This window comes from Semicossyphus pulcher, unplaced genomic scaffold, assembly GCF_022749685.1.
Source record: "Semicossyphus pulcher isolate SPU_LCO1_2020_fin unplaced genomic scaffold, fSemPul1.0.p SCAF_1, whole genome shotgun sequence".
In the NCBI taxonomy this organism is placed as follows: Eukaryota; Metazoa; Chordata; class Actinopteri; order Labriformes; family Labridae; genus Semicossyphus; species Semicossyphus pulcher.
In genome coordinates this window covers 17,693,674-17,720,156 of record NW_027211603.1, presented here as the reverse complement: position 1 = coordinate 17,720,156, position 26,483 = coordinate 17,693,674, and the positions used below count along the sequence as shown (strand labels likewise).

Genomic DNA, 26,483 nt, shown 5'->3' with positions numbered 1-26,483 from the left:
AACATAAAATGGGATGACAATCATAAAAAAGTCATCAGGAAGTATCACATGTAATGTAACTGAAGCAGCCATCACACAATGTAGGTATAAGTAGTTATTAAATATACAGTGGAAGTTTACCCGGAGGCAAACCGAGGTAGATAAACAGCGAAAAGGACTCACGCTTCCCTTTTCGCTCCAGTGATAAACTCTCTTAAATAATGTCGGAAATGTCACTTTTGTCACATTTCAGACGGGTTTTTTTTAAACATTCATGGTGGGTGAGATTTTTTTTTTAAACAGACGCACACAAATAAAGAAATAATAAAAAAGGACATTCATTGAATGAAACAGAAAGAAGGAAAGGAAATCAAATGACCCGCACCTGCCAACAGTTCATACCGGGAGAGGCCTTTGTCGGCTTCCTGTTTGTTGTGTGTTGGACCAAAAGAGGTTTAAGGAGGTCTCTCTCTCTCTCTTTGCATCTTTACACCTCTCTCTCTCACACACTTACATTCAGGACAGAGGTACACTCGCAATGGAAATAACTGCAGGAGGATTTGTGGATGAATGACTTCCTGTTTCTCTTAGTGGCAGCAACATATCTAAAGGTATAGTTCAACATTTTAGGAAAGATGCTAATTTGCTATTCTTGCAAGACTCAGATGAGAAGTTTGATACCACTGTCTGTACAATAAATATGATGGTATCACTAGCAGCCCGTTGGCTTAGCTTAGCATATGGCCAGGGAACCTGTGGTAACAGCAGGCCTGTCTCTGTCCACAAGTACATCTAAAACTCGACAATTAACACATTACATCTTACATCTTTAATATCCTGAAAACCTGAAGTGTAAAATCAATTCACGTCAGATTGCACAAAATATAGCACGCTTATCAGGGAGCTTTAGAGGAACCAGGCTAGCTGTTTCTCTTGTTTCCATTCATTGCGCTAAGCTAAGCTAAGCTAAGCTAAGCTAATCGGCCACTGGCTGTGACCTTATAACTGACACAGCAGACACAAGATGGGTATCTATCTTATCATCTAACTGCAAAAATGGAAAATGATCCTATTTCTCAAAATGTTGGTCCTTTAGTTTTTCACCACAAACTGAGTGTAAATAAACTGAGCACACAGACATGTCTGCGATGTGCTCAGCAGTTTTTGCAAGTATACCCCTGCCTTCACATCCATGCGCAAACACACACACACACACACACACACACAGTTTCACACACACTCAGGCACACGCACACACACTTGGAGAGAAAGTGCAGACTGAGAGCTGCTCTGCGCTTCATAATGACAGCCGCTGCTCTCCACAGACTCCTTTAACTTCCGCTCAGTCGGACTCTCCTCCGTCAGCTCCAGCGGCTCCTCAGCAGGGCCGCTGCAGTCCGAGTCTCCGCTGTCCTCCGCTGACAGAGACGGTGGGCGGCTGCTGTGTCCAGATGACAGGTTGGTCATCTCGGTCTCGTCGTGAGAGTAACGGCCTGAGTCCCCGGTGGCGTGGCTACCCTCGCTGTTTGAGGAGCCCTCTGTGTCCCCGGGGCTCCAGAGCAGAGCCTGCAGGGTGCTGGGCTGGTTTTCAGACATGACCAGCTCTTCTTCAAAGGTCAACACTGTGGTACCGGGCTGGTAGGAAGTGGTGCTGTGTCTCATGTTCTACAGCACAGAGAAAAGATGCTCCAGTTAGTCAAACGACTGACAAAGTTAGAGGCTTGATCTAACACCATAGTTGTGTTTAGACACTTTAACAAGCAGGACATTCATAATCTCACCTGTGCTGCTTTATTGTCCTTTTTCATGTTACTGCTGAAGGAGAACCATTTCTCTTTCTTCTCGGTGCTGGACTGCACAGGGCCCAGAGAGTTGATCATCAGGTTTGTGCCACCCTACAAATAAAAAAAAAGTTTTAGGCATGAAAATCACGAGCCATAAAATGAGTTTAAATGAGAGCAATTTCCCAGGATTTTGTGGTTGGCGTTTCATGCTGTACAAAGTGTTTCGTACCTTGGCATCAATGAAATGGTTTTGACTCATCATTGGCACGGTCACATCAGTGTTCTCAGCTTGTCCCTCGGAGCCTGGAAGTCCTGCAGCCGAGCCCGATGTGCTCACTCCTTCACCGTATTTAACAGCTGAGAATTTCCTGGAAGGACACAAACGTGACGTCACTACAGACAGCAGACACCGAATGATACTGGGCCGTAAACAACACGTACTGGCTCTTGTTTCAAAGGAAGGTATGCCTTACCTGTTTTTGCCTCTGCAGACGATGATGAAAGCACAGATGATGATGCAGATGAGAGCGATGCAGACTCCAACAGTGATGCCCGTCATCGACTTTTGGTCCAGGTGGTAGAAGCCATCAGAGAAGGCTGTGAAGGATGGAAGCAACACTATTAGATTATCAATCACTTGCTGCACTACAGTTCTAAAAAGCTTAATCAATTTCAACTTCTATGAAAAGGAACCCTTAAATTTAGGATGTGTGGTGTCACTGACCTGTGGAGTGTGTGGAGCCACGAGAGAGCCGCGGATCGTGACCAGAGAGATCTGCTCGCACCGTCAGCTCCACGGTGTGAGAGAACGGACCATCGCCCATGTTGTTGGAGGCAGAAACTTTCACAAAGTAAATCTGACCGGGCTTCAGGTTCTCCAGCAGAGCCATGGTGATGCTCCCTGTAGGCGAGGAACAACTCAGGTGATTAACTAAGCATTGTGAATATATCATTGAGGATATATCGAAGCTACTGTGAGGAACTTTTCTCTTCTATTGACCTTGGTGACCCCTGTGAGCAAAGTGGTACATCTTACCTGTTTGCTTGTGATGTCCTGTACATGCCTAAGTGTTACTCTTTAATGAAAATATCTTGAATCCAATATGTTTCTTTTTTCAGGACCTTTGTCATGCAGTGAACCTCAAACATAACTACAATCCTCACAGCCGAGAGCCATGTTTGAAGGGAGCTTCTGAGGGGAAGAGCAGGGGGTCAGGGGATCAGGGCTATACACATTCCCTTATCCAGTACCACCCAGTATACACACCATGAGGGTCCCAGCAGAGACTAAAGGGGGAGGGGGGGTTCGGAGTGAGGTGATGGGGGGCTGGGCTGAGCTGGAGGGGCTTTGTGAGCAGCTTCACTTTTGACCTCTTCACCAGGGGCAAAGGGGGCAGATTGTGTGTCCTTTTTGTGTGTTTCCTGGGGTCATCTGAGCTTAAAAACACCTACGCTGCCTCACAAACCAGATACAACAACAGCTTTATACTAACTCCCACCAGAGAGTCAGAGGACACATTAAGTATATTTGGATATTTTAATTTTCCAGGCTCTAAACATGATCCACTTTTCTTTGTGCCTTTATCAAATCAAACATGAATCTTAATGAATCAATAAACAGTTCATATTTAAATTTCCTTTATCCTGACCATTAAAAGGCCCTTTATGTGAGATACAGTTTCCACTGGTGACACAAACTATAATTGCCCAAAGCTAAGGGTAGATATAAAGACATACTGTATACAGCTCTTTTGAAATGTTGCAATGCTTTAAACTACACAATGAAGGCCTTTTTAAAACATCTTTCATTATTTTGCCCTTAATATATTATGTACGCAGTTATGTGTACTCACTGGATCAAATAGTACAACCAGCACTGTAGAATTAAAACCACTGCTGCACTAAAATGACAATCTGTAGGATGATAATTCTGTAGCATGAAGTCCATCATTCTGTTCTTAACACAGAGTACAAAATAGTCATTGTTGGAAAAGGTCAATAAGAGTAAATCAAAGTCTTTGCTTTCATCAAATTAAAACTCCAATCTGTTCTTTTATCAGCAAGACAAAAGCAGTGAGCTCCACCTGTCCTGGCACCATGAACAAAGATGTAGATTGGAGGATGAAATGAGTTACTGATTTCCAATGGACCTTTTGTTTTATACAGGAGGAAGGCTTTGTGCTTCCCCTGCCCACCTGTATAACCTCGTTCTATAAGCGTCTCTCTCCACACGTCTCCTCACCTTCTCTTTGCAGCACTTGCCATTCCCCAGCGATCCAGGCGTGTCTGGAGGCGTACAGGATGGTGTAATGTGTCACGGCTACGTTGGGTTCATCTGGGGGTTTCCATGATACCAGCGCTGTGTCCTCTTCAATCAGAGTCACTTTCACGTTAGAGGGGGACAGAGTGGGAGCTGCATGGGGATGGATGACAAGAACAAGACCAAATGTTTGAATTATCAGGTTTTCATGGGATTCCCTAAAATAAGTTGTTACAGGGTTTTTTGTTTCTACCAAGGAATGCACTGTCGACTCTGAAGACATGCGCATCTTTAGTATTCACCCACAGAAAGAGCTCCTATTTAAAAACAACTTACGAAAATAATACGACAGAAATGTTAAAATGTTGCGCTCACCGTCAGCGAAAGTGCTCTGATAGACCACAGGGCTCCAGGGGCTGGGCAGCTGGTCCAGGTGAAGGCGAACGGCAAACTCATACTTGGTGTTGGGCTCCAGGTCTCGCACCATGAAGCTCTGCTCATTCCTGCAGAAGAGAGATGTAACAAGGGCTTAAAGGGCCAGCTCCCCCAAAAAACAAGTTTTCTTGTGCCTAAAGGTTTTTCTATTTTACAAAACGGTTAAATGTCGATTGCTTCGATCCGGAGACCTTGGTTTTGCAGATAACTCTGGTAGAATGCACTCATTTGCATTCGACACAAAGCTGACGAATTAATTAAAAGAAATAAGTAATTCAATAACTTAAACGGCTATGTGTCTTTCAAAATAAAGTAGTGTTGATAGCTGTAGTAATCCATAGATGAGATGTTATAAAGTTTGATTGTGTGTGTGGAGTGGTCCATTAATAAAACGTGTTGGCCAGCAGGTGGCGTTATGGAGCTGCGCTGGCAGTGTGGAGAGGGAACATCAGAGAAGTTCTGGTGACCTGAAAACTTTCCCCAACATGTGTGGGCCACGCATGTATGATAAGTGTAAGGTGTTGTACAGACAGAGTGAAATGATCAGCTGATGCTGTGATAATAAACTCCTGCTGAAATATTTGTCAATAACACAAGTTAAGATAAGAGCTGAACTGTGAGACCCAGCAGAAAGGTAGACTAGAGGTACATGTGTTATACATCTGGTTTCACTTTGAATCACCATGACTCCAAACAGGAAAACAACATACAGTGGTCCCCACACATTTATTAAAGCAGCACTGGTCTATTCTAAGGCTTTAATGTGTTAGGTGTAAGTTATGTTTAGCTTGTTTAGCCCTAAAGTGGCTCTAAAATCAAAAGTTCATTATGAAATCCTTACGTCTGCAGGTAGAGCACCAGAGAGGCATTCTGCAGGCCGACAGGGTTGCAGCGGACAGTGTAGTTGACCGCGTGGCTGGAGGTGAAGGCTGGTCGACCCCAGTGCAGAAATATGGTAGAGGAACTGTTGGTCTTTGCGTACACATTGTGTGGAGGAGGAGGTGGTGGCACCAAGCGATCTCGAACAGCTGAGAGACACATAAGAAATAATGTTATTTCCAACACTTTGGTATTTATGAATCGGGAAAACACAAGAAACACCAACATAGTTCAGATGCACTAAGATAAAGGATTTTCATGAATATTGCTGGACTTACAGACGCATCCCGGGGTGCTGATGGTCTGGTCTGCCTGGTAACCATCTCCAATAAAGTTATAAGCCAGAAGCTTAACGTGGTACTTCTTTCTGGGGTCTACATTGAGAAAAAGAAAGACACCAAAATATGTAAATAAACCATGTATAAAAATGTTTTAAAAACACCCAAAGGTCCGTCTATATGTGGCCTCAGATCTGGACTTCAATCCTTTTTTGATTTATCCTCCCAACACTCACTTCATCAACAACAAGACAGCTGATAAGGTGACTCCTATAGCCAAAAGGAAGCAGGGGCTACACATGAAAGAGACCTGGCCTGAGTGGGTGTGGGGTCAGTAGGTTTTCTGGTTTGATGCTGTGGTGGGAACTAGATGTGAGGCAGTGCGACAGATGCTCAGTGCTGTAAGTCCTTTGGTCAGTTTCTGCAGCAGAGCAGAAGAGCTCCAACATCCATCACCCTGTCACCCTCAGTCTTTTGAGCCCAAATACGTAGAGCCTTTCTCCGGCCTGCTGGTCAGTGGTCAGCGGCCACTCCTATTCAGGTCCAGAATCTGGGGGTTAAATCGAAGGACAAAATCCCCTGGGAAGCACATGGCTGACGGTCAACAGCAGTCGTAGGCCTCAGTGACCCTGAAGACCCTGTGCTGAACAAAAGCCATCTGACCAAATGTCCCTTTTACCCAGAGAGGAATAATAATTATGGTCCTATCTGAATGTTGCATACAATGTTAATGCCTTGAGTCATATCTGTCGACTGTTACAGACAGTTAAGAAATACAAACTAATCACAAAGTATTTTGATTAATGTTTCTTAAAGGATTGATAACAGTTTAGTGGAAGACACAAGATAAAAATCCTTATTGCAACGCCATCTTTTATTGATAAAATACGATCGGAGCATTTTATTGACCGTATAACTATTAAAGTCCTGCCTATCCTGCAGAAAACAAACAACTTCTATTGTTGTTTGAGATATTTAGAGGTTGCAGAGAAGGGAGAGGCCACAGGGGATGCATTTGTGTCCATGGAGGTTACACAAGTTTAGGAGGGGTGGAGTCAAGATACTTGCACCCCCATGCAGCCCTGAGGAGTTTCACTGGAGCCGGACCAGGGCCAGCAGGTCAGGCCGAGATTAAACTCTGAAAGAATCTGAGGTCATGGGTGTGCAATGTGAGAAGAGCCTCTTCTCCTGCTTAGGGATCCTCCATGCACACAACTACGGGACTGTTTGGAAAGACAATTAAGAGTAAAAGAAAAACACTAACATTTATAAATTATATAAACTGCATCATGAATCATAGGAGGAAAAGACTGAGCAGGTAGATGATCTGAGGGAAGCTCTCTTGATATATTTTAGTTGCAAAACAAGTTAAATTAAAGCACAAGGCCTATGCTTCTCGTATAATGTCCACCCTGTTATCCAGAGTTTGTGCCTGGTTAGTTCTGCCACAGTGTCCGCTTCCAAAGAGGAGCATGCACATAGTATACACCTCTACCCAGCCCCACAATACAATGGGCCTGCCATAATTATGCGAGAGAGTAGCTCTGCGAGGGGGGAAGCTGTGACATCTGGGCCACGACCTTTGACACGGAATCTGGGCAAGCTAAATCCTGCAAAAGGAGGGGTTATAGGGCCTTCTCTGAAGGGGGAGGGTCAAGCAGAGGAAGTGAGTGGAAAAACAGGGAAACACTAGGAGTCAAAAATAAAATGCCACTTAAAAGGTGATGACAAAGTGTCCCTGATAAGAGAAAAAATCAGAGGATCACTTTGTTTTTTTTTACAGACAATGGGCCAGACACCTGAAGCTCTTATCTTTAACCTTATGTGATCCAATCAAACTTATTATATCCTCAAGTAGACCAAACTAGACACAATCTGCATGTTACTTATGCATCCATAACATACTATACTTAAAAGAGAAAAGACACCAAGCTAACAATATAGTCATTATTCACTGAACTTATCATGCTTTTCTATAAGATCTTGATTTTAGGGCTGCAACTGAACTTTTATTGTCATTAATCTATTTGCTATGACTGTGAATATTTTCCAAATTAATGTCAAAAGAATTGTTTAAAAAAAAAAGCACATTACATGTTTTCTGTGGATTCTTCTGTCAAACCAACAGTCAGGAAGGGAACAGGCTAATATTTAAATAAGAGCGATATAATAAAACATATAAAAGGAACCAATCTCTCACATGTTTTACGCTGGAAATGCTCAGGTTTGGCAATTTAACTTGATTTAAAAACTGAAACAATTAATCAAACTTATATTCAAATACCCATCTAAGCAATGCCTAAAGCTGGACACAGAACTTGAGTTAAAAGATGTAAAACGTGGCAGCATTTCTGCACATTATATTCTTAGAAAGCTGCATTCTTCTTGAGCTGCCATTCCTTGAGTGAAGATGCGTTCTTGTCTGTCCCACTGGGCTAAATCTCACATGGCCTCACTCCCATAAATTATGCTGTTTGTATTAAAGGGCATATTTGAGCCATTTGTGGTCACCCCTTTTTTTACAGCCAAAATGCAGATCCTGTTGGCCCCTAAGGTTTTGTTCTGGCCTGCGAAAGGCCCCCCAGGCCGCATGAAGCCAGGCCTGAACAGGGGCCATAAATGTCAACTCCCGCATGAACCCTCACACCAGCATCTATCATCTCTCTCTCTCCCTCTCCTCCCCCTCTTTCTGCCTCTCTCTTTTGCCCTTAGTCACACAAATCAACACACAGACACATACTGACACACACACACACACACACACACACACACACACACACACACACACACACACGTGACAAAATGACTTCTAAATTAAAAATCTAGGTTCACACTGAGCACACTTTGCCTGGTCTTTGATAAAAGGAGTGGACAAGATGCAAGACGGCCTGCAGCAGTGAGATAAGTCTACAGTTGTGCACGCAGCGCTGCCTGGTGCCAACAGGTATGAAAGGTATTTGAGCTTCGACTACGACTACATGTTCTTCTCCTGGGCCAACTAGAGAAAACACATGCGAGGAAAGGTCACATCACCGTGTCATTTATACCCAACTGGAGCCTCTCGAACGCATTCCAGTCTCTCAGGGTGTGCTTTCAATCATCTGGATCGTCATAAGTGATAATTTAGCAGCCAGCCTCAGAGCATGTCCTTCTGCAGCTGTACACGGTGCTGAATCAGCAGAATCCAGCTCTGCCACAGCTGATAGTTCAACAATCAATGCTATTGCCAAAAAAGGGGATGGCTGCTATTTACAACATGGGTTGGATTATAGGAGAGGCCATTTACAGTACAAGCTAATTTAATTTGCAGAGATCACCTGCAGAGAGTAATCAGCATTTTGTAGCTTTGAGGACGCAAACTGTGCACTCTTTAGCCTTAAATATCTGAGCTAGTACTTAGATATGCAGACCAAAATATTTTTGAGGGTAATGTTTGAAGCTCCAAAGTGTGAAGCACAAATCAAGAAGAGTAAAGTCCCACAGGATGAGCCTGCTCCTCCCTGTTGGTGTACCTTTAGAAAGATGATATCACACCTTCTTCTTCTTACAAATGAAAAGTGAAATTGACTAGCAATAAAATGTACAGCGTTGCTCTAATCATTACTCTTCTACTGCCTTACTCGGGCTGGTACGTCCAGGAGCTTATTATGTTTTCAAACTTTATATACAGTAGAAGATGTTATATGTTTTCTCTTATATTTTTACCCTTTCAAACATTCTAGTCTTCAACTTTTAAGTCCTTTAATTCCGTTTAAAATCATGTTAAAACAGCATCTTGGGCGATTAGTGTTATACCAATCAATAGACTTATCATTGATTAATGTCTTAACAGAAAACAGTTATGTCTTGAAGAAGGAAGCAGTAATTACTAAAATGCGTAAAAGCTGTTTACTCAGATTCCTCGCACACATGCACAGCAGGGTTGTTTTCCTCAGATGCAGGATGTGCTGCCACACAGGAGGTCACATGCTGCATTTTACACCTCTCCCTCCTTGTGCGCAGTGCTGCAGCTAATTCATGAGAAAGAAATCTCAAACTGCAAGATAGTGAGCCCACAAGACACGCTCATTGTTTGGCCCACAGCTCAGTTGGTGAGAGGCTGCATTTCCTTTAAGTCCTGGCTAATAAACTATCTTTGTGGCTCTCAAAGCCAAACACAATGAGAGTCTTTGATGTCAATGCTCCTCCAGCAACACTGCTCAAAGCAGTCATAAAACACATAATAAATCTGCCTCCACCAAACAGCTCCCCTCTCTTCAAAACACAGCCCTGCAAAGCTCCTTTATCACAGAGGAACAATAAGATAATTCTTCTTATTCAGCTGAGGCTCTATTTTTGATGTTGCTAATTCTACTGATTGGATTAATGTTTATCAGCAGCTGTGACTGCAGCTTCCTCTTCTTCCATGATCACTAAGTTAATACTCAGAGCAACACATGTGATGAGGCAAGGAAGAGCCAAAAAACCCTCGCAGTATTTTAGTGTGTATTAATAAAATATTAGATCTCTGAGGTTAGATTAGTAGTTATTAGAACTTTATCAGCATTAGTTTTAATCACTATCAGGAGGAAAACTTGGGTTAGTTGTTCATAGGAGACATAATGTAGCACCAGCATTAACTGTAGTGGTGTTTAAGCCATTAAACTAAATATCTAACTAACTAAATGCCTGCAGCAGTTGAGAGTTAACACCTTTAGTAATTTATAGTGCCTCCTCATCTTTCCCTCTTTCTGATCCCGTTCTAGCACTGACCGGCCTGATTTACAAGTCAGCTGCTGACCACCTGGTTGACCCCCTCCGGCCACAGATGGTCAGTTGTCCACTACATTGGCCTGATCCCCCCTTTCCTCTCCCGAACAAAAAAAAGGCCAAAATGAATCTGACCTAAAAGGCCAGAAGAGCGGCGATATGCCCCAAACACCATCCAGCAGCTGCGGGAAAGACACACATTGAAGTCCTGCGCAGAGGTTGGAAAGGTCAGGGAAGTGGGATGTGGAGCTGTTCAGTGATGCTCGACACATGACACGACTTAAGCCAATTAATCACTCATAAGCCCGGCTGTCAATACAAGCTGCTTCAAACCAAATTTGTCCACCATTAACTATTATACTGAGACTGTTGTGAGCTAAAACATTTTAAATGACTGTTGACATGCAAGATTTAATACAACATATCTTTAATTTTGTGTATTTAATCTTTATTTAACAAAAACAGTCTCCATTAAAAATGTCCAAGCGTAAGGAGCTTGGGAAAACATGCTATATTGTAACACTTATTGTTTATCTTCCTTTACACTAACATGTAAACAAGACTTCTCATGCTGCCTAATGACCCACTATTGTCACCAATAGATATAAAATGTTATGAGTTCTGCTAGTGAATCCAATAATTACATTCATACAAAAATTTTACTTTCACATAATAAGCAGTAATACTGAAAGCATCTCATATCTTAGAGAACTAACAAGCTACAGGACTCTCTCTTTAGCAAGATGCTCTAAAATCTCATCCGATCATGTTCTGTATGTAGGGAACCAGGGATGTAAATATGAAGCTTCTGTCATGTGTTGTGGTTGAGTGTTAGTGTCCACAAACACCTGGATATCAGGCCATAGAGAGGCAGGAGGAGGTAAATCACAATGATCTGAAACCAAACTCACCTAGGCCTCCGATGGTGTGTGTATGATCCGATGCACGCAGCTGAAGAGGGGTGCTTTCTGGCTGGCTCTCCTCATGGTAGAAGAGTCTGAATCCCTGCACGCTGGCTGAGTTCCTGGGAGCCAACTGCCAGCGTATCAATATGGTGGTGCAGTTCAAAGGCTCCAAATGAAGGTCGGGAGCCAGAGGAACTAACAGGAATAGAGTGAGAGAAAACATTTTGAATTTCATGCTTATTATCTTCTGTGAAGGATAAGTGCTCCCAGACTTTTCAGGTTCATGAAAATAAAACAACAATGCTGCGAAGTATGATCGCATCTTAATATTCCCTGAATTCTAACCAAACATGACTTCAAACACTTTATGACTGACGTTTTCCAGAAAACAGGAACTTGTTCTTGGAAAACTTCACCAAGCTGTCTCCAGTGTTTATGTGATGCACGGAGGAGGTTCCTGAGAAGCGGTTTTCTTTGAAAGTGAAACTATCACCTGATGCCTCATGAGCTGTTTAACACTCAACGCAGACCAGAGGCAAGCACACTAGCAGGCAGTCAAGGGAGTGATTTCACACACTTTTATTTTAGGAATGAGGAGAATGAAGTTTACCAATAGAAGACTGTCTGACTTTAAAGTAGAGACAGAAGGCTGTAGAGCTGGGCAGGGAAAACACATCGTCCCCTCCCCCGCATCAAAGCTTCAGATGTGGCTCTTAGCAGCCATATACTCTTTCCCACCCAGAGGCCTGAGTCGCTCCCTTTATGACCCATGACTGAAACCTTCCAATGTTACTGACAGTGCAGGGCAAAGGTCATGGAGTAACAAACACAATGCCTTAACAAGATTATTAGAGGAAGGTCTTCTCTTGACTCTGCCTCATGGTTGAAACAGATGCGAAGTGTTCAGTGGTATTTCAGCTTTTTGGTCAACTTTCCACCAGGTGTAGCAAATTCTAAACTCTGACTATCACAAAATATCTTCTCTTCCGTTTCAGAAATGATCAAGACAACTCTTCCAAATCTCGTACCTCGAGCACTGGATGCCTTCGGAGTGCGGTGGGACGTCCAGGCGGACTGCTCGCCCCACCCTATGCTTGTGGCAGCAGTAATACGCAGCAGGTAGATGGTGTCAGGCTGCAGGTTTTCAATGAGATGCTGAGTCTTCTCTCCGGGTAGCTCCACCTGTGAGGCTGTATTCTCAGCGCTGGTGCGATAGGACAAACGGTATGCGGAGACTCTGCCGCGACTCAGCTTGTCTGGAAGAGGCTGCCAAGACACCTGGATGTCCACGGGACTGTTGCTGGTGAGGCTGAGCTCAGGGGCACGGAGGGGAACTGTGGATGGACAAGACAGAGAAGGTTAATTAGAAAGAAATCCTGTGAGGCAAGGAAAGGGGTAAAGTTAGCCTTTGAATAATAACGAATGAAGAACCTTAGTATTGGTGTTTGGTAGAGATATTGAAAATGCTTTTTTTGGAGACAATCCTTTAACAAACTGACCCTAAAAGCAAATTATGGAGGCTGGAATAAAAGAGCATCTGACTCTGACACAGCTACACGTCCTGTTTTGTCAGAATCTGAAACACACCTTGTTAAACTGAACCCAAAACATTCTCTTTACTTCTCCCTCATTAGAAACGGATTAAACTGTCTTTACCAGAGCACCTACTGAATGTGACCTCGAGCTTGCCCTGCGAGCTATGTAATATCATTTAATAACTTAAGTCATGTAGAACAGGCACACTGCAGCCTTTGACCCAGAGGCCAGCAGCATGAGCACATGCCACCACCCTCCAGGGGCATGTGGCATGAACACAGATACCCATAAATACATATGAGCCTGCTTTCATAGGCACAGCAGTACAGAAACATGCACTGTGTACACATTACAAAAACACTTTCTCTTGCATTCAACAATGAAGCTCATTCACTGTAGTTTAATATTCTGTGAACAAACACCATCTGAGCTCCCACTATAGTCTGTTAAAAGATCGTCATTGGTTGTGTGCCTCACCATCCTCGAGCGTGTGCTGGAACACGTGGTCGGACATTCGACTGGCTCCCATGGGCATGTAGGCCACCACGTAGAAGGTGTAGTTGCGAGCTGGCTCCAGGTCGTCAATAATGTAGCGAGTTGTATCGTTTCCAATGACAACTTGATATTCCTCATTGTTTAATCCTGAAAAAGAAGAGTATCACCATCCAATTTAATATTAAAACAACATAAAGCATATTTCAAGACTTTAGGTTTTGCACCATAAAAGTAACGCAACAAAAAGATGTAAAAAACTTGCGTGCATAAAACCAACACATACAGATATTCCCCTCCACTAAACTGCACTAGTTTGTCAGTTGACGCACAGTGTAACAGTTATTTAATTGGAGTAGACTGAAGTCACACAAAAGATGGATTTGTGCCCTGGGCAAAGAATCACCTGGTCTGATTTCTGACCTGCTGAACAAGGTACTAAAGCTGTAAACAGAAAAGCTTTCACTGTGGCTTTAATGCCTCAGTGAGCCTCTCTGAATACTGTAACAAAGTCTGCCTTCCTGTCCAATTCACAACCCCCCACTGCTCTCACTGAATACACACGTTTGTACACACTATCACACAAACTAATTAGTTCCTCCTTTCACTACAGCCTCCATTTACTGCCAGGCTTCAGGTGCAGAGCGTACTGACTGATACTCAATGTTAATGAACAGACTTTCTCTGTGAGCAGGGAGATTGTGTCACTAAATCTAAATGAAGTGCAGAAAAAACACCCTGACGAATTCCAGTTATTCAGGATGAAAACCGGGAATTTGTTCAACTTGTCCTTTTTATTTTGACCTCCTTATCCCAAACAAAATCCAGCAGGTGTTCCTTTCTGTTCAGTTGAATTCTGTACGTTTCACCTCCCCAATAGAAGTCAGTGGCATTATAATTAAGTGCAGTGCTTGAATGAAGAGGCACATTTTTTTACTCAAATGTTGCATTGTTTGAATGTGACTCTTCTCAGAAAGAGTTCCCAGGAAGGCTGAAAGGCGTTCTCTGCTGCCACACTAAGACCCTTGTGCTTTTTGTGAAAAGTTTTGTCTGCATCCTGAATTTTATCAGCCATAAGGACAAGACCCTCATCTATAAACTCCACAGGGTGATGGTCTATAGAGGAATCAAGAAAAACCTGTTGTTCTTCTTTAATTCGGGGGAATATTCCTTTTTTCACAGGACTAATGCCCACCAACATAACACTGACAAAACAAAGCCATCTCCGACAATACATTTTTTTGACAGGAAGAGTCAGTTAGGTTCCCAAACTGCTGTTTTCTTAGACTTATCTCCACCGAGGGGTTATCTCTACTGACTTTAAAACTTAAAGACTGTTTACAGGCCTCTGGAAGAACTACTGCATATGTGAAACAGTTGTATAAAGCCTCAAGGGGGAGATGTGTGAAATCTGATAAATTGCCTCAAGTGATGTCACTTGAGACAGTGTAAGTTTGGGCCAAAGACTACAAGTTTGAAAAATGAATACATTCTTCCGGTGTTGAGTTAGAGATAAGTGAGTTAACCAGACCTCTTTACATATCCTGCTACTAGCAAAACACACCTGAATCTTCAAATGGACTGTCTGCGTTATAGTTGCAATGTGGGTAATGTAGTCAACAGGTTTTGACAAGTCATAATAATGGTTAAGTTGTAATAAAATAGACTCAAATATCTGCGTGACTTGTTCTCTTGTTTGTTTACACACCACTCACCTTCAGCCTTTACGTAGTGCACCGAGTAAGCAATAACTTTATCAGAGTTATATTGAGGCCTCTCCCAGGCCAGAAGGATGGCGGAGCTCGACACGGTGTCAGCTCGGATGTTTCTGGGAGCGCTCGGCCGATCCTCAGACATCACCACAATGAGCCTCGCCATGGAGAGGACCGATCCCTGCTCGCTCTCTGCCAGGCACTGATAGATGGCATCATCTTCCGGGATGATCTGGTTGATGACCAGTTTGCTGTGAGACACAAACACACACAGAGATGAAGACAGTGCATACAGATGAATTCATCCTGAGGCTCCTTTACCAGGGTCTATTCGTTCTATAATTACCTTTTACAAGCTCTGACAGTTGAATAAGTAGTCGGAGCAAATTAAAGGGAAACCGACTACAACCCCATTTGCAGTGTGGTTAATTATTCAGTTTCCTTTCTACTGTAAGGACAGTGGTGAATTATTCATTGAAATTGCTTTAAATTGGCAAACAAAGACATTAAAACGTCGGTTTCTGGGCTAAATGGAGTTAGGGTTCCTGTTTTCAGAATCTCTTTGCATACAGACGCAAAATCATTTGTTGGCAGGAAAGGGAATTATACAGTAGATTCATTAAAGAGACAAATACCTGTTGTACATCTTAACCCGACCATTGGAGTGAACTTTCTCTCCGTTCTTGAGCCAAGAGATTTGCGGTGTTGGAACTCCTTCAGCTTGGCACACAAAGCGGGCGGTGCCGGCACGTGGACGGGTCAGGCTCTCTGGCCACTCGACCAAGGAAGGTGGTGCTTTAGAGGAACACCAATTAGAACAATGTATATAAAAAGTTTCTTAATTACTTTATTTAATTATCAATACAAAAAAAAAGCCAAAGTACTGTGTATATTTACCTAACACTGTGACATTGGCCGCAGCAAGAGTATAGTTTCTTGTACCAGGAGTGGTAGCTCTGCACATATAGACTCCTCCATGCTGGGGCTTGATGTCTGTGATAATGAGGTTACCATTTCCCAACACTTTGGTGTTGTAAACGTCAATAGACTTGCTGTCCGCACGGCTCCAGGAGATGATGGGTCGGGGATTTCCTGTGGCCAGGCACTCCAGGATGGCACTCTGGTGAAGGGACACTGAAATGTTCTGAGGCCCGGCGATGATGCGAGGCCTCTGGGGAAGCTGGGGGTAGGGAGCTGCAGAGAGAGAGAGGAAGGGGAGAAAGAGAGCTTTACAAACATTGTAGATTCAAGCGTAAATGCTGTCTCCTTTTAGAAAAGAAAAGCCTTTTGAGAAACAAATGAGCAGTTGAGCCTGCTTCAAATTAATTACCTTACTTTGATACTGCAGCTTTGGTGTTAATATAGTAATACTTAATTTTGTCTCATAAAATAACTTAATGAACACCCATCCCATCACATATTCCTTTTACAGTTATGAGTGCTATGTGGTGGATACTTCACTACCAAACTGTGTGTTGATACACTTGCAAAAAGAGCTGATTGACACACCTGGAGTGACAGTGAGTGTGGCCTCTGTGCTTCGGCGGCGGCTGGCAATGTTGGTGGTGATGCAGCGGTAATTTCCAGCATCTGCCCGCTGCACGCCGTGGATCTGAAGAACACCACTGGGCAGGACTGTGATTCTGGATGTCAGAGACACACAGCATTTAGCACTTGGGAGTATAGAGCAATTATACATTCAACATTTACTCATGATGGATAAGAGAAATCATAGACTGCTCTAAAAAATCTGTTTTCTATTAAGTGTATAGAAAGTTATATCCATGAAGTTAATCTGAAAACATCAGAGTGCATACCTTTCAGTGGTGAGGGGTAATGTGACACGATTGAACTCCCAGGTGATGATTGGAGGAGGGTGAGCACTGATTTTGCAGGAAAACCTGGCGACTGAGCCTTGAGTCACAACTATTGACACTGGCTGGATTGTAAAAGAAGAGATACCTGCAGCAAAACAGAGCAACAAGAGACAACTTTTAACGTACAGATACAACTTACTGTGTATACTAATGGAAAACTGAAAACAGTGTCTCCTGTAAACTGCCAGTAAATAAGTAAATGATTCTTGTACCAATGGCCGAGTTTCAAAATAAGGATCATACTAAGAAGAACAGGTTTTATTGAAACACAGCAACATTTCTGACTTCTTCAGCCCCACATTGAGGTCTTATATATGCCAAAAGGCAGTGAGGGGAGAATTGGCACAGATGTACAGCTTCTGCTCTTGCACAAAGCTCACTGTGTCTTGTACAGCAGAGTTCTTCTGTATAACCAAAGAGAGCATTCATGTTTTTAATCTCTTACATGTTTTCTTTTAAAGATAAAGTCAAAGAAAACGCCTTGCCCTGAGGTGTTTCATTGGTGTGAAAGCTGGTGTTGGATTTCACTCCAACAGTTTCCACTAAACTTTCTTGGGCATTAAACTAAGACACAATAAAAGTCTTAATCTAAATTTAGATCAAATTTTGTTTAAATACCTGCACTAATGATTGAATGATCTGAATTCTCTCGGTTCCTTTCCAAACATATTGATGTATTTCAGACATCAATCCATCTCATCAGATACAGTGGATGTCCGAAAAAAAGAGACAGCTACCACCTAAAGCTACAGACCTGCTGAGTGCAGCAGGAAGGTGATGACTGGAGTGGAACAACTACATCCTGCATGGATAGAGTTTCCCTGAAACTGAGCTGTTGTCAGCCACCAGCTGAGCAGCTAGAAGATGAGGCCCAACGAGAACCACAATGAGGCCTTTTATAGTGGAGCAACAGAAGTGTTTGTATGCATTTTATCATGATTGAAGTTATTTTAAGCCTTTTCCTTAATAAATGCTCTCTTTGACAGAGGTTCCTCCATGGGCCATAAAAGTCCTGTAGGCCGTTAAGGTCACTCACTGCTGTACGTCCCCCCTCTGTGCTCAAAGAGCTGCCGGAGCCTGAGGTCAATCGTTTGTTACAAGAAATCAATCGCACTGCTGTTTGTGATCGAAAGCAAATACTGAGATGACTAAAAAACAGTTAGCATCACAGCACGCTTTCATTTAATGAATCATTATAACTACGTCACATCATCCAGAGTACAGACATGGACAAATGGAGAGTAATGGATTCATCTAATGCACAAGAAAAATAGATACGTATAACTTTGTATTCGAATAAATGTATTTTTTCTCATTTTTGTATGTCTGGTTCAAGTAGCAAAAGTGCTACCTTTTAGAACAAAAATATCACCTCATTAGTAAGGGATAAAAAAACAAACTGAGGTGATCATTAACGTCCGTGCACACATCCAGACCACTTTGATGGAGTACTTTACAGAGCTAACGCCACGTCTTTCAAGCACTCAGTGTTTAAAATGTCCAACATAACATCAAAACTGTTCTATTTTGCCACAACCTGTTGAAGATGCTGCATGGAACTAAACATTATTACAAAAGTGGGCGACTAAAAAGAAAAATGTGAGCCTCTTCAAGACACAGGGGAAACAATCCTTACCAAAACAGTAAAATGCATTAACACCTGGCCTTGCACTCATATTCTTTGAACTGTATTGCATGAAAATCCCATCTTTCCCAGTATATTTTTCCAAACAGACACACGACACTACGCCGTTGTAATCTCTGCTTTCGAGAAAATTCTGCAGGAAATCCCTCCAGGGTCATAAACGCACTGTGGTGTGTATGGAGGCCATGATGGATGGCTGCGTGTAAGCGGTGTTGCCAGGTGTTGTGGTGCTAAACAGCAGGAGAGCTCTGACTGCCCAAAAAAAACATTCAGTGACTTACAACTTTTACACAAGTGACGGCATATCGCCTCCAAATCAATGTGACATTTGTGGAGGACAGAGCAGTTCGTTTTCACCACATTAAAGGCTGCTGGAACAAAAATACAAAGATACAAGAAGATCATTTGTATTTTGTAATTAGTAGATTATTGCTGAATTAATTTACTGATAAGTTGTAAATGTAAGTGTTTGTTATGATGGCTGCAAGAAGACAACCTTTCACTATACACACATTCTATCGAATTAGTCCTGTGTTTCTGCCCCTCCTAGCTCCACCGTATTTGTTTGATGTGACAACAGAAGTGAGAGAAGCATTCAAACCCCCCTCCCTCACATGCCCACCCTCTCCCACCTCAAGTGTTAACGCAGGCTCTTACAAAAATGCCATTAATGTGCTGAAGTGATATGACTGCAGGGCAGGAGAGATGAGCTGCACTCATCCTCTGCCTTACTGCGTTGTCTGTCCATTCAGGCAAATTATGCTGGATTGACAAACAGCAGGATAATTATTGATTATTGATGAACTACTAAGACAAGGTGGAAAATCTATATCTGCTCGGGCTTGTGGAGCTTTGGTCAGAGCTCTCCCGGCTGAAAACAGGAGGCTGACCTTCTCCTTTGAACAATGATGTTTGTCGAGGGGGATCTAATGTGCAGATGAAAAGATCAAGGCAAACATGCAAAGCTGTTTGTGATTTTTTGTCTTTGTTAAGACTAAAATGTTTTAGTTATCCATAACATTTAAGCTAACTCTAACTGAATAAATGCCTCAGCCTGTTCCCCAAAAGCGTGAAGAAACAGTTCTGTTGATCCGCTCTTCCCAGCAATCTCACCTCTGACCCCCACAAATCCTGGTTAGCACCCACCTAACGTGAACACCCAACTGCATGATCACCCAAACCAGAAGCACTGTTGGTTACTGTTGCCCTGCAAACTGCTCTCTCAGATAATTTCTTTCCTGCTTCATCAATGATTTCTGCTAGCAGCTTCTGCTATCACAAATCAAATAATTTATGCGGTTCCGCTGGTGCAAGACGTTAAGCCAATGCTAAACCACATGTGCCTCAGCAAAGGAGAGTCTATTTCTCTCTCACTCACGCACAGTCAGTGGTACAGGAAGCATCAGCATAATCTGACTGCATGAAAGCTGTTACATGCCGATTTAAAACAATGATAGCATGCTCAACGTTAAGTGACAGAAAAATGTCCTGAGTTTAAAATTAAAAACCGAAGATGTAAAGTTATGAGGCGGTCCAGATGCCTTCATAGCTTAATACAGCACATTTTACAAACACACTGAACTGAACCTGAAGAGTATGTATTTGACTCAGCTTGCAGCAGATGGGCCTGCTGATGGCAGCAGCTCCACAAAGTGAAGGTCAGTGGACAGGTCAGGCCCAAACAAAGATTCCCTTACAAATACCAGGAATTAGTTCAGCCCCCCTCTCCTCTGGTCAGTTTCTGGGAGAGGGCACAGCATTGCAGACGTGCGCACTGAAAGTCCATTTAGCTCTTAAAATATTTCCTTTACTTGCAAGTTTCTTTAATTTCCAAGCAACAACACACTGAACAATCTGACGATTTCGTTATGACCCTTTAATTTGTGTAAATACTTTTACTGTCGTCCTAAATTAAACTTTACATGGGAACATTGTACCCCAAACTGATGTTGGACACATCTCTACACTCAGATCCTTCAGTGCTGTCATGGCTGTTATATGCTCAGCAAAGCACATTTTACATATCTCACACTAAACAATTAAACTACATGCTTTTACTATATCCTACCAAAAGGTGATTTGAGGTTAGATATGATTATAAAAGTGCTCATTTGCAAAATCAAAATGTTCAAAATCATCTGCTTTGTAATCATCAGAAACATTGTTTTTAACAGTCAAAGACAATCTTTCACCCCATGGGTTTATTATTGTAGATGACAGGAGCAGTTTGTTTTTCAGCAATACTCTCTTTAACTAGTTCAGCTATGTGGATGGCAATGTTGCCCCCTAACAGAACCCACCCTTCCCCCAGGGTCCAATCCTTTAAGGAAGACATTAAAATTGATCATTCTCTCTTCATCCTGCAGGCTGCAGGCTCAATTGATGTCCTTCAGCATCAGGAGGGCCATGAAAAACCTTCATTGAATCACTGAATCAACCCTGAAAAGTTGTACATGGATCCTGTTCCAGCTTTGAACAGGAGTGCCCCACAAGGTTATGCCAAAATAGGTTCATTTCAAATTTACTCATTTCACAAACACCATTATTTAATTGAGTGATGGGTCCTTAACAATGTCCACTGACCCCGAACATAAATAAAAGACCCCAGAAAAAAAGAGGGCTGATAAGCGAGAAGGAGAAGAATGCAGAGCTAAAAAAGCCCACAAATCAATCACGAGCCGGCTGGCAGATGTGCTGCAGCTACACACAGGCTGCAGGACAGTCGAGTGACCACTGGCCTGGCTAAACAAAGAGCTATTCCCATGAGCAGCGTGACCTCTCGAAGCACCGCCCGGCCTGTGGGGGAGCGGTGTTGGAAGAAGCATTCATCCCCCCTCCTCCATTCCCTTATCTCTGCCACAAAGTTTTCCAATCATTCAACAGCAACCCTCCACTCACCACACACAGTGGCTTCATTGTCTTTAATCTCCATATCAGCACGTGGAGTTGAAAAAGTCAATCTGTAAAGAGCTGCAGTCTGTTTTTAACCAGTTTCATCCTTTATCATGGAGTTACATAAAAATAACATCATGTCCGATACAATAAAAGTTGTATTGTAATAAGACAGATGAGAGAGATGCTCATGAAAAAGTAGACCCACTGATGATTGCAGCAGCTGATAAATCTAGACAAGAATCCAGTATTATTGTAGGAAAGATTTAAGTCCTGTGCGCTGTCTCACTGCCCTCCGTCTATTGAACAATTTAAGGAGACCTTTGACCTCTGGGCCTGCCGTTCAGGGGAACCATGGTAACCTTTCGTGTCCAGCAGAGGAGAAAAACAAGATTCCCGGCTTTGAGTTGTCTCACTTAAGGCCATTTCATCCATTCACACCACAGCTCACACTGTGCGACGTTTACTTTCGTCTTATTGGGGTTTCTAATTGTGCCGGGCCAGTGCAAGTCAGACTCAGTCCTTAGCAACTTAAAGTAATGTTGTGGTCCTGACCTAGATGGTCTATGGACACAACAGTTTGGTGGGTAAGTGAGCAGCAGCAGCTCCTTTAAGGCTCATTCGGCTCTCAGCTTTAAACTGGAATAAAGTGCATGATACTCAGGATAAGGTACAACATCTGTATTCAATAAAACGACCTTAATCACTACCAGAGCTACATCAAGGCTGTAATATAGGATGCAGTAACATGCACTGACTGAGATTTTGAAACAAGAAGAAGCTCCATTGTTCTCATAAAACTGTGCGTAATATATAGCAAGTACCGCCACAGAGTGAAGTTACTAGGCTCTTCCTCGTTACAGTAAAAGTTTAGGTTGTGAATCTCTAGTTTTAGTTATCGCTCCAAACTTCACGTTGAATCATGAAAAAGCGCAGAACCACATAAGGATCCAATAAGTGGTTCAGTATCCGTAATGACTGTGATACAACTTGGATGCATCCTTGAAACACATAACTCTTGATGATGCTAAATTAAATGCTAAATTAAAACATCTTTTATATAACTAATAAAATGATTATCTAACTATCAACATGTCATAATCCAACATGGCGGCCATGACAGAGCCATACCTGTAAAATGTGATTCAATGATGACATTTTCCTCAGTTTTCACACCTTATGTGCCTCTGATCACAGAACGCAAAAGGCCAAAAGAAAAGGGGAGCCAACTCAGGTGGCAATCTCTCTACTGAAATCCCCATCAATCTGAAGTCTGTTGACAAAAGTCACATGGTGAGGCTCGTGTGTCACATTCCTTTTCATCATGCCTAAATCCCTTCTCACCTTTGTGCCTCAGAAACACAATGTTTAAGGTTACCCTCCATCATCGCCATCACATTCCTCTAAGAGCAAGCAGCAGGTCCACAGCTTCAACACATGAGTATATGGGATTTAAAGGACCATTACAGGTACCATTTCTGCAATAAAGAATATACAACTTTCCTAAGGTCACATCTGATGTTATAAAGAACCAAGCAAGAGGAAAGAGAATGTCATTGATAAAGAGGGACATCTTATTGTCTCTGAAAAGGAGGTACTGAAGCTTCTCACGGGTTAAACTTTCCATCTTCAGCTGACAAAATGAAATGTGGGTCAAAATGTGCATAATCAAGATAATGTGTAAAGCCTTCTCCTCTTACAATACATCACATAAAAATGACCACATATTGTCAAAATCTCTGAGCAGACAACCATGCAAAAAGCAGGTCATTCAAGTCAACCATGCTGTTTAATGAGGACTGCCAACCTGACTTTTTAAAATGTACTCTAACAATGATAAAAATAAATGTAATTAGCCTTGCAATGTTGAACAGTCCAGCTGTTGAGCCCACTGATACCAGGGGAAACAATTGCCCCCCAAAAGAAACCCTTTTCTTTTGCGAGCAGGGGGGTTAATATGGACAAAAACAGTCACAGTGAAAAGCTTTTCACTCTTTCACCAGAGAACTGAGGCAGAAAGCAATTGTGTGCAAAGCCTCCAGCCCCTACTGACCTGGTGAGGGCTGCAATAAAGTTTGGTCATTTAGACACTCAGGGTAAAGGCAGTGGTACTGGGAAACGGCAATTCGCATTTGTGTGTGTGTGCGTACGTGTGTGTGCACACACTCGCAACAACCCCCACAGCTACCACTGTGTCCTTCAACTGAGCATTTCTCAGGTATGTGCAAACTTTATGAGCTTCCAGATAGACCCTCAAGCAGGTCTAAGTGCCATTTTAAAACAAACTAGTAAAGCTTACTGGCAGCCTTTACCACCTCTTAACTTCAAACTATAAAGCAGGGAAACTACTCTATTAATTAATAAAACTATTTTTACTATGCAAGTTCCAGAAATCTTGCATGAAAACTGGTACCCCTACCAGAGAGCATTGCAAGTACAGCCTCATAATAATTCATGTTAACAGGCTCAGGAAACGGTTATGTAACTCACACTAGTTGCACTCCATTTGGCCGTAAAGTTTCATTCAGCCAATTATTCCAAATGTGTTGGCAGTGTTATTAAGCTCCTATTGCTCCTCATAGAGGAGTGATGGATGCAGGTTTTAGTGGAGACAAGCATTAATGCAAAATGTATATTGAAGCAAGCATTAAAATCCCAGCAAAAGCACTAGAGCCTCATTTAATTCATTCAAAGATTACATTTCAAAATCTAGTTGGAAATGTCAAATATGCATGTTTCTGTAGAGATGGGTATGCATTGCTGGTGGTGATAAAGGGTCAACATACATTCTGCAAAAGTGGCACAGCAAGATACAAGGCCTGTGGTGTAGGAGGAGGGGATATAAGGTCCCACAAGACCAACTCTGCCTGGAGCTTCTCCTTCCCCAACCCCCTTAAAAATATGAGGCCAGCTCGCACGGCACGGGAGGAGAAAGCATTCCAAAAGAACAATTCCTCAAGCGATCAGGGTGCAATAACATGAAAGCCTCAGCCTGTGAATAGGGGTCATCTGCTCTTTAGCTTTGGAGCGCCGGTATCCTGGACAGCTCCTAACCTTTCAAATCTGCTGCTCCTTCATTAACACACCAATGGGCATATTCCCCCTTCAAAACACAATCTTTTGGGCTTTTACTTTGAAGACTTTGCCCCTTTTCCTCCGCTACTACCACAAAGTTGCCCCTTATGCAACACTGAGCAGCCAAAAAGTAAATTAATAAACATTTCATTGTTCCTCCAGCATGATACTCACTTGCGATTGTAAGACGGGCTTTCTGGCTCAGGATTGCTCCAAACTTGTTCTGAGCGAGGCACTGATAGAGCCCTTCATCTGATTTGTCTCCTCTTCTGCTCTCCACCTCCGAAATAAAAAGGGAGCCATTGGCGAGTAAGTACACCCGTTCATTCTCCACCACTTTTACTCCATTTTTGAGCCATCGGACGTCAATGGGTGACTCTCCATGCGCCTGACAGTCAAAAATAACAGCTTCTTTCCGCATGGCGGTGACATCATGGGGCTCCTTGATGAAAAATAACTCACTAAAACATAAAACACCTGTAAAAGAGAGGAGAAAAAGGCACATGATTAGGGAAGGTGGTTGCCAGCACGAGGCCTTCTGTTGGGGCAGTAACAGGAGTCCAGTTAAACCTTTTAAGTATTTACACTCTGATCTAACAACTGGCTGCAAATGTGAATTTTAAATCAGTCTGCATATGTGAGTTATTGCACTCAGTGAATTCACTGCCCACTGGATGGATGGGTATTATACGTTTTTGTCTCCGATGCATACAAGTGTGACACAGATTAAATCGCCCCACAAAGCTGAATAATCACATCTGAGTGGGTTGGAGGCCTGCCAGCAGGAGGTCTACTGTCCAGTACTGTAATCAAATTGTAGAGTAGTAGAGTCTCTCTGCTCCACTTTAATCCAATTACTTATGGCTCATAAAGTCACTAGCTGAAGGTGAAAGAGTTGATCCTATTAGTCCCTTTAGTGTACACAGAAACCTATTACTGATCTCTCAGCATGAGCTCTTGCGTAATGTTTCATTAATGTGACCTTTGTGGAATGAAGAGAGAGAGACAGTGTTTCATTCCTAAAAAGCTTTAATTCAATATATTAACATAATACAGTGTAGGTTATTCACTTCAAATTCAAAGCAATAAAACGACCACCTGCATCTATGTGGTCGTTTTTTGTCTAACAACTTTTTTGAAGTGGCAGGATTTTCTCTCCAACCAAAGACAGGGACTACACACAAACCCCAGCCACAGTAAGCATCTACCCTGAGCCATCTCCTACACCAGCTCTATGTTTGGTATGAGAGGTATTGATTTTATATTAGTAGATAGTATCTGTTGGTCTGACTGGACTGTGATCTCTCATTTGAGTTATGTAATTGTATGACCATAACCGCACAGTCAAATAACGTTCTCTGCCATATTCACAACATAAACACTGTCATTTTACTTCTGAGTTATAAGACTGTTAACGACATCAAAAATACTTCACTAATATTTTTAGAACTACAGCACTTTCGTGTCGTTTCATGTATTTCTTTAATATTTAGCATTTAGCACAGAACAGCACTGAAATACCTAATCGTAGCTATAAAGTTAAAACAGTTAGCTAGAGCCAGTGATATTGAACTGTCGAAAATGTAACGATTCCACTGGGTTAAAATGAGCATTTTTACCTTCATTTGTCTGTTAAGGAAATTTCAAATGTCAAATTTCTAATATACAAAAGGATATAAATTATGAAATTACAGTTCATTCGTCCAGCTCTGCTATTGGGCTAAATGTTAATACTCTGCAGCTAACCGTTGACGTTAAACTGTTAAGTTACGTAGAGGAGCTTTAAACTCTGCGGTCAGGTCCTGTTGAGGGTCCACCGTCTAACACACCGGTTACGGACAGCCACAGTGATGCACCTAGCAGTTAGTTAGTTAGTGTTTTAATTCTCAAACAAAATATCACTGAAAACGCTTCTTACCTGAGATTGGAAGAAAAACGAGAAAAAACAGCAAACGCTGATATAATTTCCTTTTGACGGGCGCCAT

The 26,483-nt window shown here is 42.4% G+C and overlaps 1 protein-coding gene across 1 annotated transcript; it reads right to left on the bottom strand.

The window, feature by feature from the left end:
• Positions 1-1,209: 1,209 nt before the first annotated feature.
• prtga (protogenin homolog a (Gallus gallus)) lies at positions 1,210-26,483 on the bottom strand. The gene is made up of 19 exons (XM_069659903.1): positions 26,417-26,483; positions 24,673-24,975; positions 16,827-16,971; positions 16,519-16,652; positions 15,907-16,203; positions 15,645-15,804; positions 15,013-15,260; positions 13,283-13,447; positions 12,298-12,603; positions 11,276-11,464; positions 5,616-5,711; positions 5,300-5,486; positions 4,399-4,526; positions 4,006-4,176; positions 2,488-2,664; positions 2,237-2,360; positions 1,993-2,131; positions 1,761-1,874; positions 1,210-1,644 (listed from the first exon to the last, which is right to left on the bottom strand). Exons 1-19 carry the CDS (start codon positions 26,481-26,483, stop codon positions 1,210-1,212), a joined length of 3,585 nt encoding a protein of 1,194 aa, XP_069516004.1.

Coding starts and splice junctions, on each gene's coding strand:
- prtga (XM_069659903.1), bottom strand. CDS start 26,483: ATGGCGCCCGTCAAAAGGAAATTATATCAGCGTTTGCTGTTTTTTCTC. Junction 11,465..12,297: donor GAAGGCATCCAGTGCTCGAG/GTACGAGATTTG, acceptor TATTCCTGTTAG/TTCCTCTGGCTCCCGACCTT. Junction 2,361..2,487: donor TGGCTCCACACACTCCACAG/GTCAGTGACACC, acceptor CATCCTTCACAG/CCTTCTCTGATGGCTTCTAC.